This window comes from Canis lupus, chromosome 15, assembly GCF_048164855.1.
Source record: "Canis lupus baileyi chromosome 15, mCanLup2.hap1, whole genome shotgun sequence".
Lineage (NCBI taxonomy): Eukaryota > Metazoa > Chordata > Mammalia > Carnivora > Canidae > Canis > Canis lupus.
The window spans coordinates 21,382,124-21,395,357 of NC_132852.1; the positions used below are offsets into that span (position 1 = coordinate 21,382,124).

General features: G+C 38.2%; 1 protein-coding gene across 6 annotated transcripts in view; it reads right to left on the reverse strand.

Annotated features, from left to right (window-relative positions):
• The window catches only part of MICU3 (mitochondrial calcium uptake family member 3), a 95,555-nt gene extending 82,451 nt beyond the window's left edge, over positions 1-13,104 (reverse strand). For all 6 annotated transcript variants that reach the window (XM_072776209.1, XM_072776206.1, XM_072776207.1 and 3 more), the window contains exon 1: positions 12,700-13,104. In XM_072776209.1, the coding sequence (XP_072632310.1) occupies positions 12,700-13,089 (390 nt within the window). In that variant the 5' untranslated portion in view covers positions 13,090-13,104. The remainder of the gene's footprint in view (positions 1-12,699) is intronic.
• Between the last annotated feature and the right edge of the window lie 130 nt (positions 13,105-13,234).

Consider the following 13,234-nt stretch of genomic DNA (forward strand, 5'->3'; position numbering starts at 1 on the left):
TATTTATCCCAACCAGGACTGTTTATGTTTCCTAAATCTGGGGATTAACATCTTTGTTCCTTTTGAGAACTGTTCAACCACTCCTCTTAGAATGTTGTCTCTCTCATTCTCTCAGTCTATATGCCCTGGTAGACAAATTTTAGACCCAGTCTATTTTTCATGTCTATCGAATTCTCCTTAATATTTACCACTTCCTTAAAAGTGTGTTACATTCTGTGTAGTTCCTTCAAAATTATCTTCTGGATTCCTAAATGCCTCTTCAGTTATGTTTTATATGCTGCCTTAGCTATGGAGCCTTCAAGAACTATTTTTACATGGAAATTCTTTATTGATTCTTTTTCATACCAATTTTTCATTATCTTTAATCATTTTGCATACACTTAACTTACAGATTCAACCAAATTATCCTAATATTTAATTGTTAGGAATCCACTCAGTTTATTAACACTTTTGAAATAAAACTTCATATATTTTTGTACTTTTGGATTACGAGCTTACCCTCTTCCAGACCTTCTCTGTAAGAATTACAAATGGTCAGTGTTCAAAGGTATTTTCCTCCGAAAAAGTTTTGTATTTCTTTCTGGCAGTGATATCAGCTCTTTCTCTGAGTAACATAAGTTCTAACTCTGAACTTATATGAGGTGGTAAGAGGCCATGTTTATACATTCTCAGATTTTTTTTTTCGACTTGGAATCCAGGCAGACATCGTCAGGTTTCCCTGTCATCACACTAGGAGAATGATTTTTTCTAGTCCATTTTTTTAAAGAGGGCTCTGAGTGTTTCAGTTTCAACTTCCCAAGGTCTTGTTTCTATCCCCAAACAGGCATTAAAATCCAAGTCCCTACAGTTCTATGAATAATAACTCACTGCTTACCCAAGTAAGCCACAGCTCACGCTGTTCTAGTTACTAGTTTCCTCTTTATTTCTGCCCCTGGAAATTTCCCTTAATTTCTTATGAGTACAGTATGGCATTTATAAGGAAGTTTAAAATATTTTTATGACAGTTTATATAGTATGCTATATTATTAGAACCAGAAGTCTAAATCGTTTTATTAAATGAGCATTCCATAACTTATTTATGAGGATTTTAATTTAATTTAAAAGCCATTTAAAAGAAAAAAGACAATTTTGCTAATAAAGTATACTTCACACCTAACCGAGACTGATAAATATCTATTACTTATTCTCCAGTTTTTCCTTAGAAAGAGAACTCTGATTTTCAGCTAGGCACAATAGCACACAGAATAAAGATTACATTCATCGGGCTTTGTTGTAGTTATATAAGCTAAGTAAAAATGACAATTTAGACTAAATTCTGGCCAGTAAAATGTAAATGAAAGTGCTTGTTGAGACTTCCTGAAAGGCCAATTAAAAGGCGCTGACTTGGGCAGCCCAAGTGGCTCAGCCGTTTAGTGCCACCTTCGGCCCAGGGTGTGATCCTGAGACCGGGGATCGAGTCCCACGTTGGGCTTCCTGTATGGAGCCTGTTTTTCCCTCTGCCTGTGTCTCTGCCCCTCTCTTTCTCTCTCTCTCTCTCTCTCTCTCTGTGCCTCTCATGAATAAATAAATAAAATCTTAAAAAAAAAGAAAAGGCACTGACTTTGCTATACAGGGCCCAGATAGATTTCAAGCTATCTGCTCTTGATGGCACCTTGCTTTCACTTATTTCAACCAATGTTATTTCCATAATCTCTAATCCCTGAGTTTAAAGCTGCTGTAGAAGGCATTCATAAGTAGAAATGGGCACGCTGATCATTGTAGAGGGAGGAAGTAAGGGATAGGAGAGGGAGGAATCTCTATATTTTCCCAAGCTAAACAATTACATGAAGATCACAGTCACTTTTGCATTAGGATGTAGTGCTGTGAGTGAATCAGCAGGATACCAAGATGCCTTCAGAGATTTTTCTAGGTTAGGTACCTCTGACTCCTCTGTCTGTGAATACCCTGATCCTAGTATTAGTACCAAAAGAATTAAACTAACTCCCTAGGGAGCCACTCTGCTATTCTACAACTAAGAAAGCACAACTACAGATAACTTGAATTTTACAATATATTTAAGAATGCCACTTTCCCAAAAAAAAAAAAAAAAAGAAAGAAAGAAAGAAAAGAAAAATGGCACTTTCTCTGTAGAATCTAAGAAACCCTCCTTAATAAGACACATCATCAAAATATGAAAGAGACATGTTTCTAGAACTTCCCTCAAATACACTCTCAGGTACCTGACTAACTTATGTTCTTGTTTATCTGACATCCAGATGATCCCTCTATGGTTCACTTCTCCATATCCTTCCAATTTCACCATTCTTTTGAAGATCAATGTGCAACCCAATCTCCAGCTTTAGCCATGTTTTGTATTCTGCTGGGCAAAAGATGTGGGTAAAACACCAAAGACACAGAGTGCTACTCTCCTATAATTTGCAAGTTTGCCTGCTCGCCTGCACTTTTACAAAAATTTCAAAATAACTACCATAGTAATTCAAGATAAGTTCTAGATTTTAGTGATACATATGAAATATTTTTGATAATTAAATATTTAGTTCACAATAGCACCCAGTATTTGTACTTCTAATAAAATTTAGAATACTAGGTCAAAGTACCAATTACAAATTTTAATATTACTCCCCAAATAGGTTGTATTCACTTTGATTAAGTCTGTGTTATAAACCACTTGAATCAAAATTCTTATCTTTCATGATGATCAAGTAATCACCAGGGCTGGCAGATCAGAAGAGAACATGACAGGCTTATGTGACAGTTCATGTACATAGTCCTGGACCAAAAAGTTACTAAGTCTGTATTCTTTACTAGAAGGACATAAAATCCTAATATGATCAATTTATTTGGAGAGCAATCAGTATGGAGAAAGCCAGATGACAACAAAAGTTCAAGTTACACTCATCTCCTTTCACCACAAATCCTAGTCCAAAAGCTGCCTATGATTGTTTGCCCATAGGACTCTATTATTACGTTTGATGGTAGTAACAGCTTCAAACCTTTCTTAATTTTCTGGGGATGATAAATGAGTGTGCTTGTATGTATATGGAGAATTACAAGTCACATTTTATCTTCAGAATAGTAAGAATAAAATTAAAGTACATTTGACCCTTGAACAATGCGGGGGCTAGGGGCACCAAATTCTGTGTAGTTGAAAATCTATATATAATTTTTAATTACCCCTAAACTTAACTACCAATAGCCTCCTGTTAACAAAAAGTCCTACCAATAACTGAAAGTCAATTAACAATTATTTTCTATGTTATATGTATACATACTGTATTCTTACATCAAGTAAGCTAAAGAAAAGACAATATATTAACAAAATCATAAGGAAGGAAAAATACATTTACAGTACTGTATTTATGGGGGGAAAAAATCTGCCTATAAGTGGACCTGCACAGTGCAAAAAACTCCTGTTGTTCAAGGGTCAACTGCAGTTGGAAGAAGTTTAGATGATCCTATTCCACTATAACTAATATTAACAGGTTGAAGCTACCTTAAACTGCATGTAACCAGGATGCCTGGGTGGCTCAGTGGTTGAAGGTCTGCCTTCCAGCTGGGGCATGATCCCGGAGTCCCACATCAGTCTCCCCACAGGGAGCCTGCTTCTCTCTCTGCCTGTGTCTCTGCCTCTCCCTCTCCATATCTCTCATGAATATATAAATTAAAAAAAAGAAAAAAAGACATTTAAACTGGATGTAACCTATGGGAGCCTTTCTGACCTGATGTGAAGCTGGTTAGAAAAAATCTATTTTGAATTGTTCCCAAGCAGTCTGAATAATCTATTAGATCCTTCCAGAGAAAGGGATAATCCAAATATCATACTTAGTCCATATATATATATATATATATATATACACACACACACACACACACACACACACACACATATATCAGATAGATACCATTCTTATCAGAAAGCAGAAAAAATGGAATTATTTAAAATTCTCTTATATATACTTTCTATATTCTACATTCTGGAGCTGGAGTGTTAAATGAGTAAAAGGTAACTTAGCGAATGGGGAAAAAGCAGAAAACTTGGATTCTACTCTCCAATTTAGAAAAATAACTTTTCAATGAATAAAAACTATGCTAATCAATTAAGTGATACAGCACTAAATTTTCACATTTTACTTTGCTTATATAATCAATATGTCAAAGCATAAAGGAGTAAAGGGTTACTTAAAAAGAAAGATGAAAAACATATCTAGAGAATCCTGTTGAGTACACAAATGACTAGGCATTTTCTTTAATGCTAGATAGATGCTGTAAATAAAACTTGTTTAATTTTTTTTAACACATTTTTCTTCATCACAAGTGTTTACACTGTTAAACAAAATAAAGTTACTTAAATTCTTAGTGTTTGGTACAACAATCACAGGAGATCAGTGAAAACTAAGTCTCTAGTTTAAACTCGCCCATCAAGTTTAAATAATAGAATAAAATCTCTAGTGCATTATAAGTTTGGCCTATTTCCTACATAAGTTAAATATTACATCATGGGTAAAAAAGTACTAATCAGATCATATTACTAAGGCTTATACATCCTAAGAAGTGGAGTAACATAAACAAGACTTAAAATAGCAAAAGCTGTGACCATGTAGAAATATCCATTGAAAAACTTCTCCATTTCCTGAGCAAGTTAAAAACTCATTTTATCATTTAAAAACTCATATTCAACCTTGCAAATACAAAACATGAGCAAATTAAAAGATTTCATGGTCTTTTACTCTGTTTAACAAACAAAATAGTTGTTTGTTTTTTTAATGGCTATTTCCATTCACCATTCTTTCCCAAAATCTCTATCTATAATGGTTAACCTACAAATTTCTATCATCTTGCTCTCAGAAGATGACATCACCTTCTATTTCACAGTGAAAATAGAAACCATCAGGCAGGAACTCTTTCAACCATTTGCCGCTAAGAATGTGTAATCTTTGTGTCCTCCCATCCCTTCTTCCTGGCATTGTTCCTACTATCTATGATTAAATTCTTCCATTGTGCTTTAATGTTTATTTTCCATCTATACCTTGGTTCTTGGTAATTTATCCCCTCTCCTTCCTTTGGTTTAGTGTTCCTCTTCTTTCGTTCAACATTTAAACATATTTAAAGGTCTTTCATCTTAAAAAAAAAAAAAAACCAATTCTATGTCCCTATGTTCTATGTTCTACGTTTTTCTCCCCCTTCTCCCCTTCATGGCCAAATTTATAAAAGCGTCTCAACACTTACCTCATCTTGCCCACATCACCTTTTCTTTACCTTTACTCCAGAATTTAATTTTCACCTACCAGATCTCACCAAGATCATCCCGGACCTCCTTATTGGTAAATCCAGTGAACACTTCCTATTGCTCATTTAAGATGAACTCCTCTGGTAGCACCCACTGAAACTGACTACAGTACTTCTTATCAGTACTTCTATAGTACTTTGCTGGCTTCCATGACTCTCCTGGCTATGCCAGTCTAGACATTACTTCTCAGCTTTCTGCAGGGTTCCATTTTTCTGACAGTTTCTTACATCACTGATGCTCACCAGGACTCTTTCCCTAGGTGCTTTACTCTTCATGTTCTACGTATTCTGAACAACGTCATCCATTCTTATAACTTTCAACACTTGGTGATTTCCCAATCGATTGCTATTGCACAGATTTCTCTCCTGAACTTCTGACCTGTGTATCCAACTGGAAACTTCCCTACGGCTATCCAGAAGATACCTTGATCCACTGTACAAGTTAATAACATCATCGATGTCCACTGCCCCCAACTTTTTTTTCTCCTGAGGGTCTAGTCTCCGTGAACACTCACAGCCTAGCCAGTGCCCAAGACAAAAACTTGAGTACCCATCTCAAACTCATACCTCTCTCATTCCTAAAATCCAGTCAACTACCAATTCTGTTGATCTGATGAGCTCTTAAATCTCTCTCCAATGCAGCAACTTCTCATTGCTTCACTGCTGTTTCCCTAGTAAAGTCATAATCATTTCTTGTCTAAAGAAATAGTATGAGTAAAAACTGTTTGACATGCATTTTTTAAATTACAGAATATAGAGAATGATATCCTCTCACATTCTCATCTAAGAAGTAAGAGCATTTTACCTGGTCTCCTCCTTTCCAGCACTGTATCCCTCCCTCTACTTCCCCGTCCAGTCAAAGAATATTCCTAAAATGTAGATTTGATTATATCATCCTCATGCCTCAAAATTTGTCAATGCTTCCCTATTGCTCTTAAGGTAGAGTTCAAACTCCTTGATAAGCCTTAGCAGATCTTGTACTGTCTGCCTCCTGGTTACATTTCTGGCCTAAAGTCGGTCTGATCACTCCTGCCTCAAATTCTCTGCTATACAGACACACTGATCTTTCAATTCTGGAAACACACCATGCTCATTCCCACACACGTTATTTCCTCCTGGAACACATTTCTTCACCCGCTTTGCCTCCCTGTTTCCCCAACAATTCCTACCCATCCTTTAAATCTCAACTTAGATATATCTAAGCCACACTTCACATTGCAAGCCTGGTTATAGTCCCTCCTGCATGATCCCCCCTATTTTTCCCATCGCATCACTTTACCATATTGCATCACAATTATTCTATGTCTTCACTAGACTGTAAGCTACAAAAGGACAGGAGTTTAATTTCATCCACCACTAAATCTCCAATACTATATTTCAATAAACATTCCTTGAGTGAAGTATTTGAATGAATAAATGGATCAGTGGGAAAGATGGATAAATTGTTTCCAAATTGGACATGAGATGGAAATTTTGATTTTTATGATGTGAAATTGAAAATAACTGCTTAATACACGAATCTTTAAAAAATTAATCATTTGGATAGACTCATATACTCATATACATACATATACTTCCCTAATACTTTTCCAGGACCAGGAAAGGTACTACTCTTTACACATTAACGGCCATTAACATAATATATACTATTTAAAAGAGAAAGAAGTGGAGGCGGAAGAGATTAAAGGAGCCATTTGGTGACAGAACTGCTACACTGACAACAATTAAGAAATTTAAAAAACTGGTATGGGAATCTGGTGGTCAACAGTTTAAATACATAATTTCACACAAGCAACCACCTCATAAAAAAACATTAAAGTATTTAAGACTAAGGACTCTAAAGAGAATGAATCTGTTGTCTTCTCATATGCTTAGAGAAAGAGAAGAAAACAAAAATGTATGCGGTATGCATCTATTATCTAATGAAATTGAAATTAGTTACTAAATTTACATCTACTACTAATGCTATGACTCAGTGTCTAATCATTAATCCTCACAGATAACACAAAGAGGTAATACACCCATTATTTTATCTGGCATTAATTTTCTAATCTTTAAAGTCACATGCATATTTGTATGGATAAGGTGATTCTGTGAAAGCAAGCTTGCTAAAGAACTGTAATAATAAAATACTGTAATTTATTTCAAGATTTAGAATTCATTCATTGAATTATTAAATAAGAATTTATTAAAATCTCATGAGCTACAAAGCTTATGTGCTTTATGGAGGATGAATGAAGCCTCCCTCAGAGAAGCTTCAAAAATTTAGGGCTTGGGAATCGCTGGGTGGCCCAGCAGTTTAGCGCCTGCCTTCGGCCCGGGGCGTGATCCCGGAGTCCCGGATGAGTCCCATGTCGGGCTCCCTGCATGGAGCCTGTTTCTCCCTCTGCCTGTGTCCCTGTCTCCCTCTCTCTGTGTCTCTCATGAATAAATAAATAAAATCTTTAAAATACACACACACACAAAAACCCTTAGGGGTAATATAATTGTTTTAATAATCTCAAATGTCCGTTTTAATCTATAGGTAGAAAATGACATCCATTTCTCAAAAATTATTAAGGATAAATTATACATTCAACCAATAAGAAGGAAGCTACATTTTACTTTACTTGGGATTCATAAACAGTCCAGCCCCAAATTATATAAACAGAATTGCATGTGAGAATGTGAGAATCAACTAGGAAGTCACATTAAACCCAAATACTATTTACCTGAATTCCAATTCAAAATACAATTCAATGTTTTTATCATTTTTTAATGTGATTATATATACCAAGGAAAAAAACCTGTATATACCTTCATTCAAACTGATTGTTGTGGATTATTTGACAATGTCCAAGTCTTAAAAAAGAACTACAAATGAGAATTTTTTAAAAAGTTAAGTTTAAAGTCATGATATTTCATTTCCTGATTCACAATGTGGATCTGAATAAAAAACATTCATAAAATGTTGTAACTATCTTTCACTGCAACCAAGACAAAAGGTGTATGCACTTTTATCTTTTAGTTTTTAACTAACTCCTAGCTTGGTATAACCAGAAATAGGACTTTTTTTTCCCCCAAATTCATCCAAATTTTATTCTGTAATTTACTTAGAAAAAAAACCCCTACACTCAAGTCATTGTATGTGAATCTATAACATGGTCAGGCCACTAGAAGAAATGTTAGGTTAGAATCTGGTCCATTTGCCATGGAGTGATTCAGAAAGCAAAAAGAAGGGATCACCCACCTAGTTTAGCTATTCTACACAAAAGTAACCTATCCTCAGTTTTACATCTATGTGGCTTTCCTCAGTCTATAAAAAGTTAGGAATCTTCTCCATTTACACATCTGGCAAATTCTTCAATATTCTGGGAAAAAATAAACATAACTTTGTCTCAATATGTGCTGCTTTAAAAAGAGGTTGGGAAAAATATACAGTGAAAGAAATAAAAAATTCATGATTATTAACAATTATAGAACTATATCAAAGAGATTCAAATACTGTTCTTGAAAGCAAAACTATGTGTAAGTCATAAAATAGATGTGTTCTGTACAATAAGTAAAATATGGATTAAAGTGTATTAAGCAACCAAACTTTTTTATTTTGGACCTAAAACTAAAACACAGTTATAGAACAAAATTTTCCCACTACTAAAAATAATGTTTTAAGGCTAAAATTGTAAAGTTCCAAACAGAATCTTGTCACCATCTCTTTATAGTATTAATAAAGTTCAAGGCCATGTCTACTGAAAAATTTTGGCAAGCCAAACTTCACAATTAAAATAAATATAGTGTCACGTGACTGGTCTTCCAAAGCCTGGAATTTTGACCTTCACTGAAGTCTTCCGAATTCTAATGCTATAAATAACCAGCATTTAGCTGAACAAAATATTAAACTATTAATTCTCACAGAATGTGGTTGTGGCTTTTCAATGCATATGTCCCATGCAATGTTTAGCATGGGCTTATACACTTGACAAATATTTATTGTGTGTCTACCAGGGCTAGGCCCCTTATCAAGCAATGAAGATTTAAAGGAGACCACGACCAATACAATGCCTCTCCTTACAGGGCTAAAAAAGCAGAGAAGACAACAAACAATTGCAAGAAGTCATCACCTAGGAGGAGAGGATAAGCAGAGGCATTTCAATAACTATAAAGTAAGGGAAAGCCTCCTGGAGGACGTTGAGAGGCAATGTCTTAAAAACAAAAATCTTTTGTTGGCACACACACACACACAATGGAATATTACTCAGACATCAGAAAGGACAGATACTTATTGTTTACATCAACATGGATGGAACTGAAGGTATGCTGAGCGAAATAATCAATCCGAGAAAGACAATGGTTTCACTCCTATGTGGAATATAAATAAACAGCACTGAGGATCATAGGGGAAGGGACAGAAAACTGAATGGGAAGTCACCAGAGAGGGAGAAAAACCATGAAAGACTCTTAACTATAGGAAACAAACTGAGGGTTGCTGGAGGGGAGGTGGGTGGAAGGATGGGTAATTGAATGATGGGCATTAAAGAGGGCAAGATGTGATGAGCACTGGGTGTTAGATGCAACTGATAAATTATTGAACACTACATCTGAAACTATGTATCATATGTTGGCTAACTGAATTTAAATTTTAAAAAAATCCTCAAGGCTATATTAACAGATCTGTATATCTGTAAGTTACTGCTATTCACGCCTATCAGTTAAATTCTGTATTCTCATACATGTACAGGTTAATTTATTGCTAGGCTTATGCTCAGCATAACATGCTGCTTAAAAGAAGTTTTATAAATCAAAGGTTCTTATAGCTTTAAAGCACAAAAGGAATAATTTCTACCACTTCAGGAAAATCAAATGAGCAACATGAGTAAAGTGGCAATTAAATACTTCTGAAAAAATGGCAGACCTCATGAGTTTCTTTCAACCTCTTCCTCTCTTAACCATATGAAAATTACAATAAAGGTAATTTTAAAAAAAAAGAGACATAAAAGAAATAAGAAAGAGAAAAGGAGACTAAAACATTCAAGAGAATTCATCAAATTTTTATAAAATGGAAGAGATGGAGGAATGATAATTGATGTAAGGAGGCAGAGGCAATACTTGAGCACTGTGGAGAAGGAAACCAAAGGGAAATAAGCTGACTCAAGATACAAACCCTAGGAAGGATAAGGCCTTGGGGATACAAGGAGTTGTGAAGTCAGAGTAGGTGTTGGGGCTGAAAACAGAGTATTAGATAATAAAACATAAGAACATCAATAGATTATCCTCCCCTTCCCCCCACAGGCTCTCACATACAGGCACATATGCACCTGCATCTAGATTACAGCTCCTCCACCCTTTCCTATTCTTTGGAGAAACTCAATGACACCAAAGAAAAGGACTTATAAAACACTGACATTTGGGGGCACCTTGGTGGCTCAGTTGGTTAAGCATCCGACTCAAGATTTTAGCTCACATCATGGTCTCAGGGTTGTGAGATAAAGCCTGGCAACCAATAGAGTTTCCAAAAAAAGATCACGCCCAGTGTAGTGCATGCTTAAGATTCTCTGTCTCACCCGTCCATCCCTTCTCCCTCTCTAAAATAAAACAAAAACCAAAGAACACTGACATTTAGATGCCACTCTATTAAAAAGGCCAGATCACTAAATGAAAAGCCATTCTCACGTATAACTAGCTTCTGAGTAGCTCTCAAATACAGAGACGCAACAACCACAGATATGTGAGGAAAACTCTAAAAATGAAAGTGAGAGCTTAGAAAATCAAACAGGAATAAAAACGAACCTGGAAGAAACAACACAATGCTTGAAGTGGAAGACAATTAAAAAACAAAACAACACTATGATTAATATCCTTATACTAGAAAGAGAAATTTAGCAGCCATAAAATAAAATAGAAGGCTATCCCACAGGAACATCAGAGAACAAAAAATAGTTTAGAATTAAATTAGGATAGCAGAAATAAAACTTTCAATAGGACAGATGAAAGACCGAATCAAAGACATCACCCATTAAAGCAAATAAGCAAGATTAAAAAATTAGAAGATCAGAATTAGTTTAGGATCTGTCAGCGAGTTTAACTTCGGACTGATAGAGGTTCCAGAAAAAGAAAAAAAGAGAAAATGAAGGGAAACTGTCAAAGAAGTAATACAAGAAAAGTATATAGTACTTTCAAACATGAATTTCTATATTGAAAGCAGTCTCAAGTTCCTAGCACAATAAATGAAAACACGCCCACAAAAAGCTCTTTATTGTGAAAGTTTCAATACCAGGGGTAAAAAGAGATCATAAACGTTTTCAAAGGGGGGGCAAGACTGATTGCAAAATGAATAACAATCAGAATTGTATGATTAGAGACTTAGGAAGAGTCAGAGAGAGGCCTTTGGTATTATTTGTAGAGGAATTTTTATAAACCCTAAGCAATTACCCCATGTAAGTATAAATAAGTAATTAAAGGAATACAATTACAAAAACAAATTTATTGAATGCTTACATGATAGATGTACAATTCTAACTATCCTACAATTCTATTTAAAATGTATTAATTCGGGGATCCCTGGGTGGCTCCGCGGTTTGGCGCCTGCCTTTGGCCCAGGGCGCGATCCTGGAGTCCTGGGATTGAGACCCACATCGGGCTCCCGGCATGGAGCCTGCTTCTCCCTCCTCCTGTGTCTCTCTCTCTCTATGTCTATCATAAAATAAATAAATATATCTTAAAAAAAATAAAAATAAAGTGTATTAATTCATTTAATTTCATACTATGAGGAAAACAGTACGAAGTGTGGTCTCTTAAAAACTACGTGATACTATGTCTCAACTTTAAAAGTAAAATTAATTTAAAAAAGAATCTGGTTTTTTTAAGGTAATATTGTTTTAATGCTCTCTACCTTCCTTTTTTTTTAAAGATTTTATTTATTTATTCATGAGAGACACACAGAGAGAGAGAGAGGGGCAGAGACACAGGCAGAGGGAGAAGCAGGCTCCATGCAGGGAGCCCGACGTGGGACTCGATCCCGGGTCTCTAGGATCCTATCCTGGGCCAAAGGCAGGTGCTAAACCGCCGAGCCACCCAGGGACCCCCTGGTTTGGGGTTTTGATGGATAGGTGATACCTGCAGCAACCTCTGAGGTCCCGATGCATCATGACAGCATCATCTCGGTCTTCCCAACAGCTGCGTGACCCCCCCCCCCCCGCCCCCGACAGCCTGGCCTACGCCTGGTGTCACTCACTGGAGGTGCCGATCGGGGCCGCGCGCCTCACACTGCGACAACCTGCAGTGCCGCTGTCACAGCGGCCCGCAGCCCCAAGCGCACCGGCACGACGTCGCGCCTTCCCTCCCTCCCGGCGCTCAGGTGCACCTGGCAGCCCTTCCCTCGGGCGTCACCTGCGCCGCCCCCCCCCCCCCCCCCCGCGCACGCGCTCACGCACCTACCGTTTCCTTGGCAGCCGCGACCGGGATGGGCAGCAGCCCCCGGCCGCGGGGCGGGTCCTCCGGGTCCGCGGCCGCGCTGTCCGAGGCGCGCCCTGGGGCGGGCGCCCACGCGGAGTCGGCCCTCGGGTCCCCGTACAGCTGGTAGCACACAAGGCCGACCAGACCCCCGCCGGCCGCCGCCGCGATGCTCAGCTCTCCCCAGCGCCGCCGCCGCCTCCACGCCGCCTCCGCCACAGCCCCCTCTTCCTCCTCCCGGCAGGAGAAGGGCCGGCCAGGCGGGCCCGGGGCCGTCCCCGCAGGCCGCCCCCACAGCCCGGGAAGGGGGTGGTGGGGGGAGGGCGGGGGCGGCAGCCGCGGCGGCGGCCACAGGAGCCTCCGCAGCGCAGCCATTGCGGGAGCTGCCCGCACCAGCGCTCGGAGGGGGCGGGAGCGGAGGGGGCGACGAAACCTCGCGAGAAGTGGGTGTGCGGAGGCGCGAGGCTGTGCGAGAGCGACCCCTGCGACCGAGCGGCCCGGGCCCCTGCCGCCCGCCTGC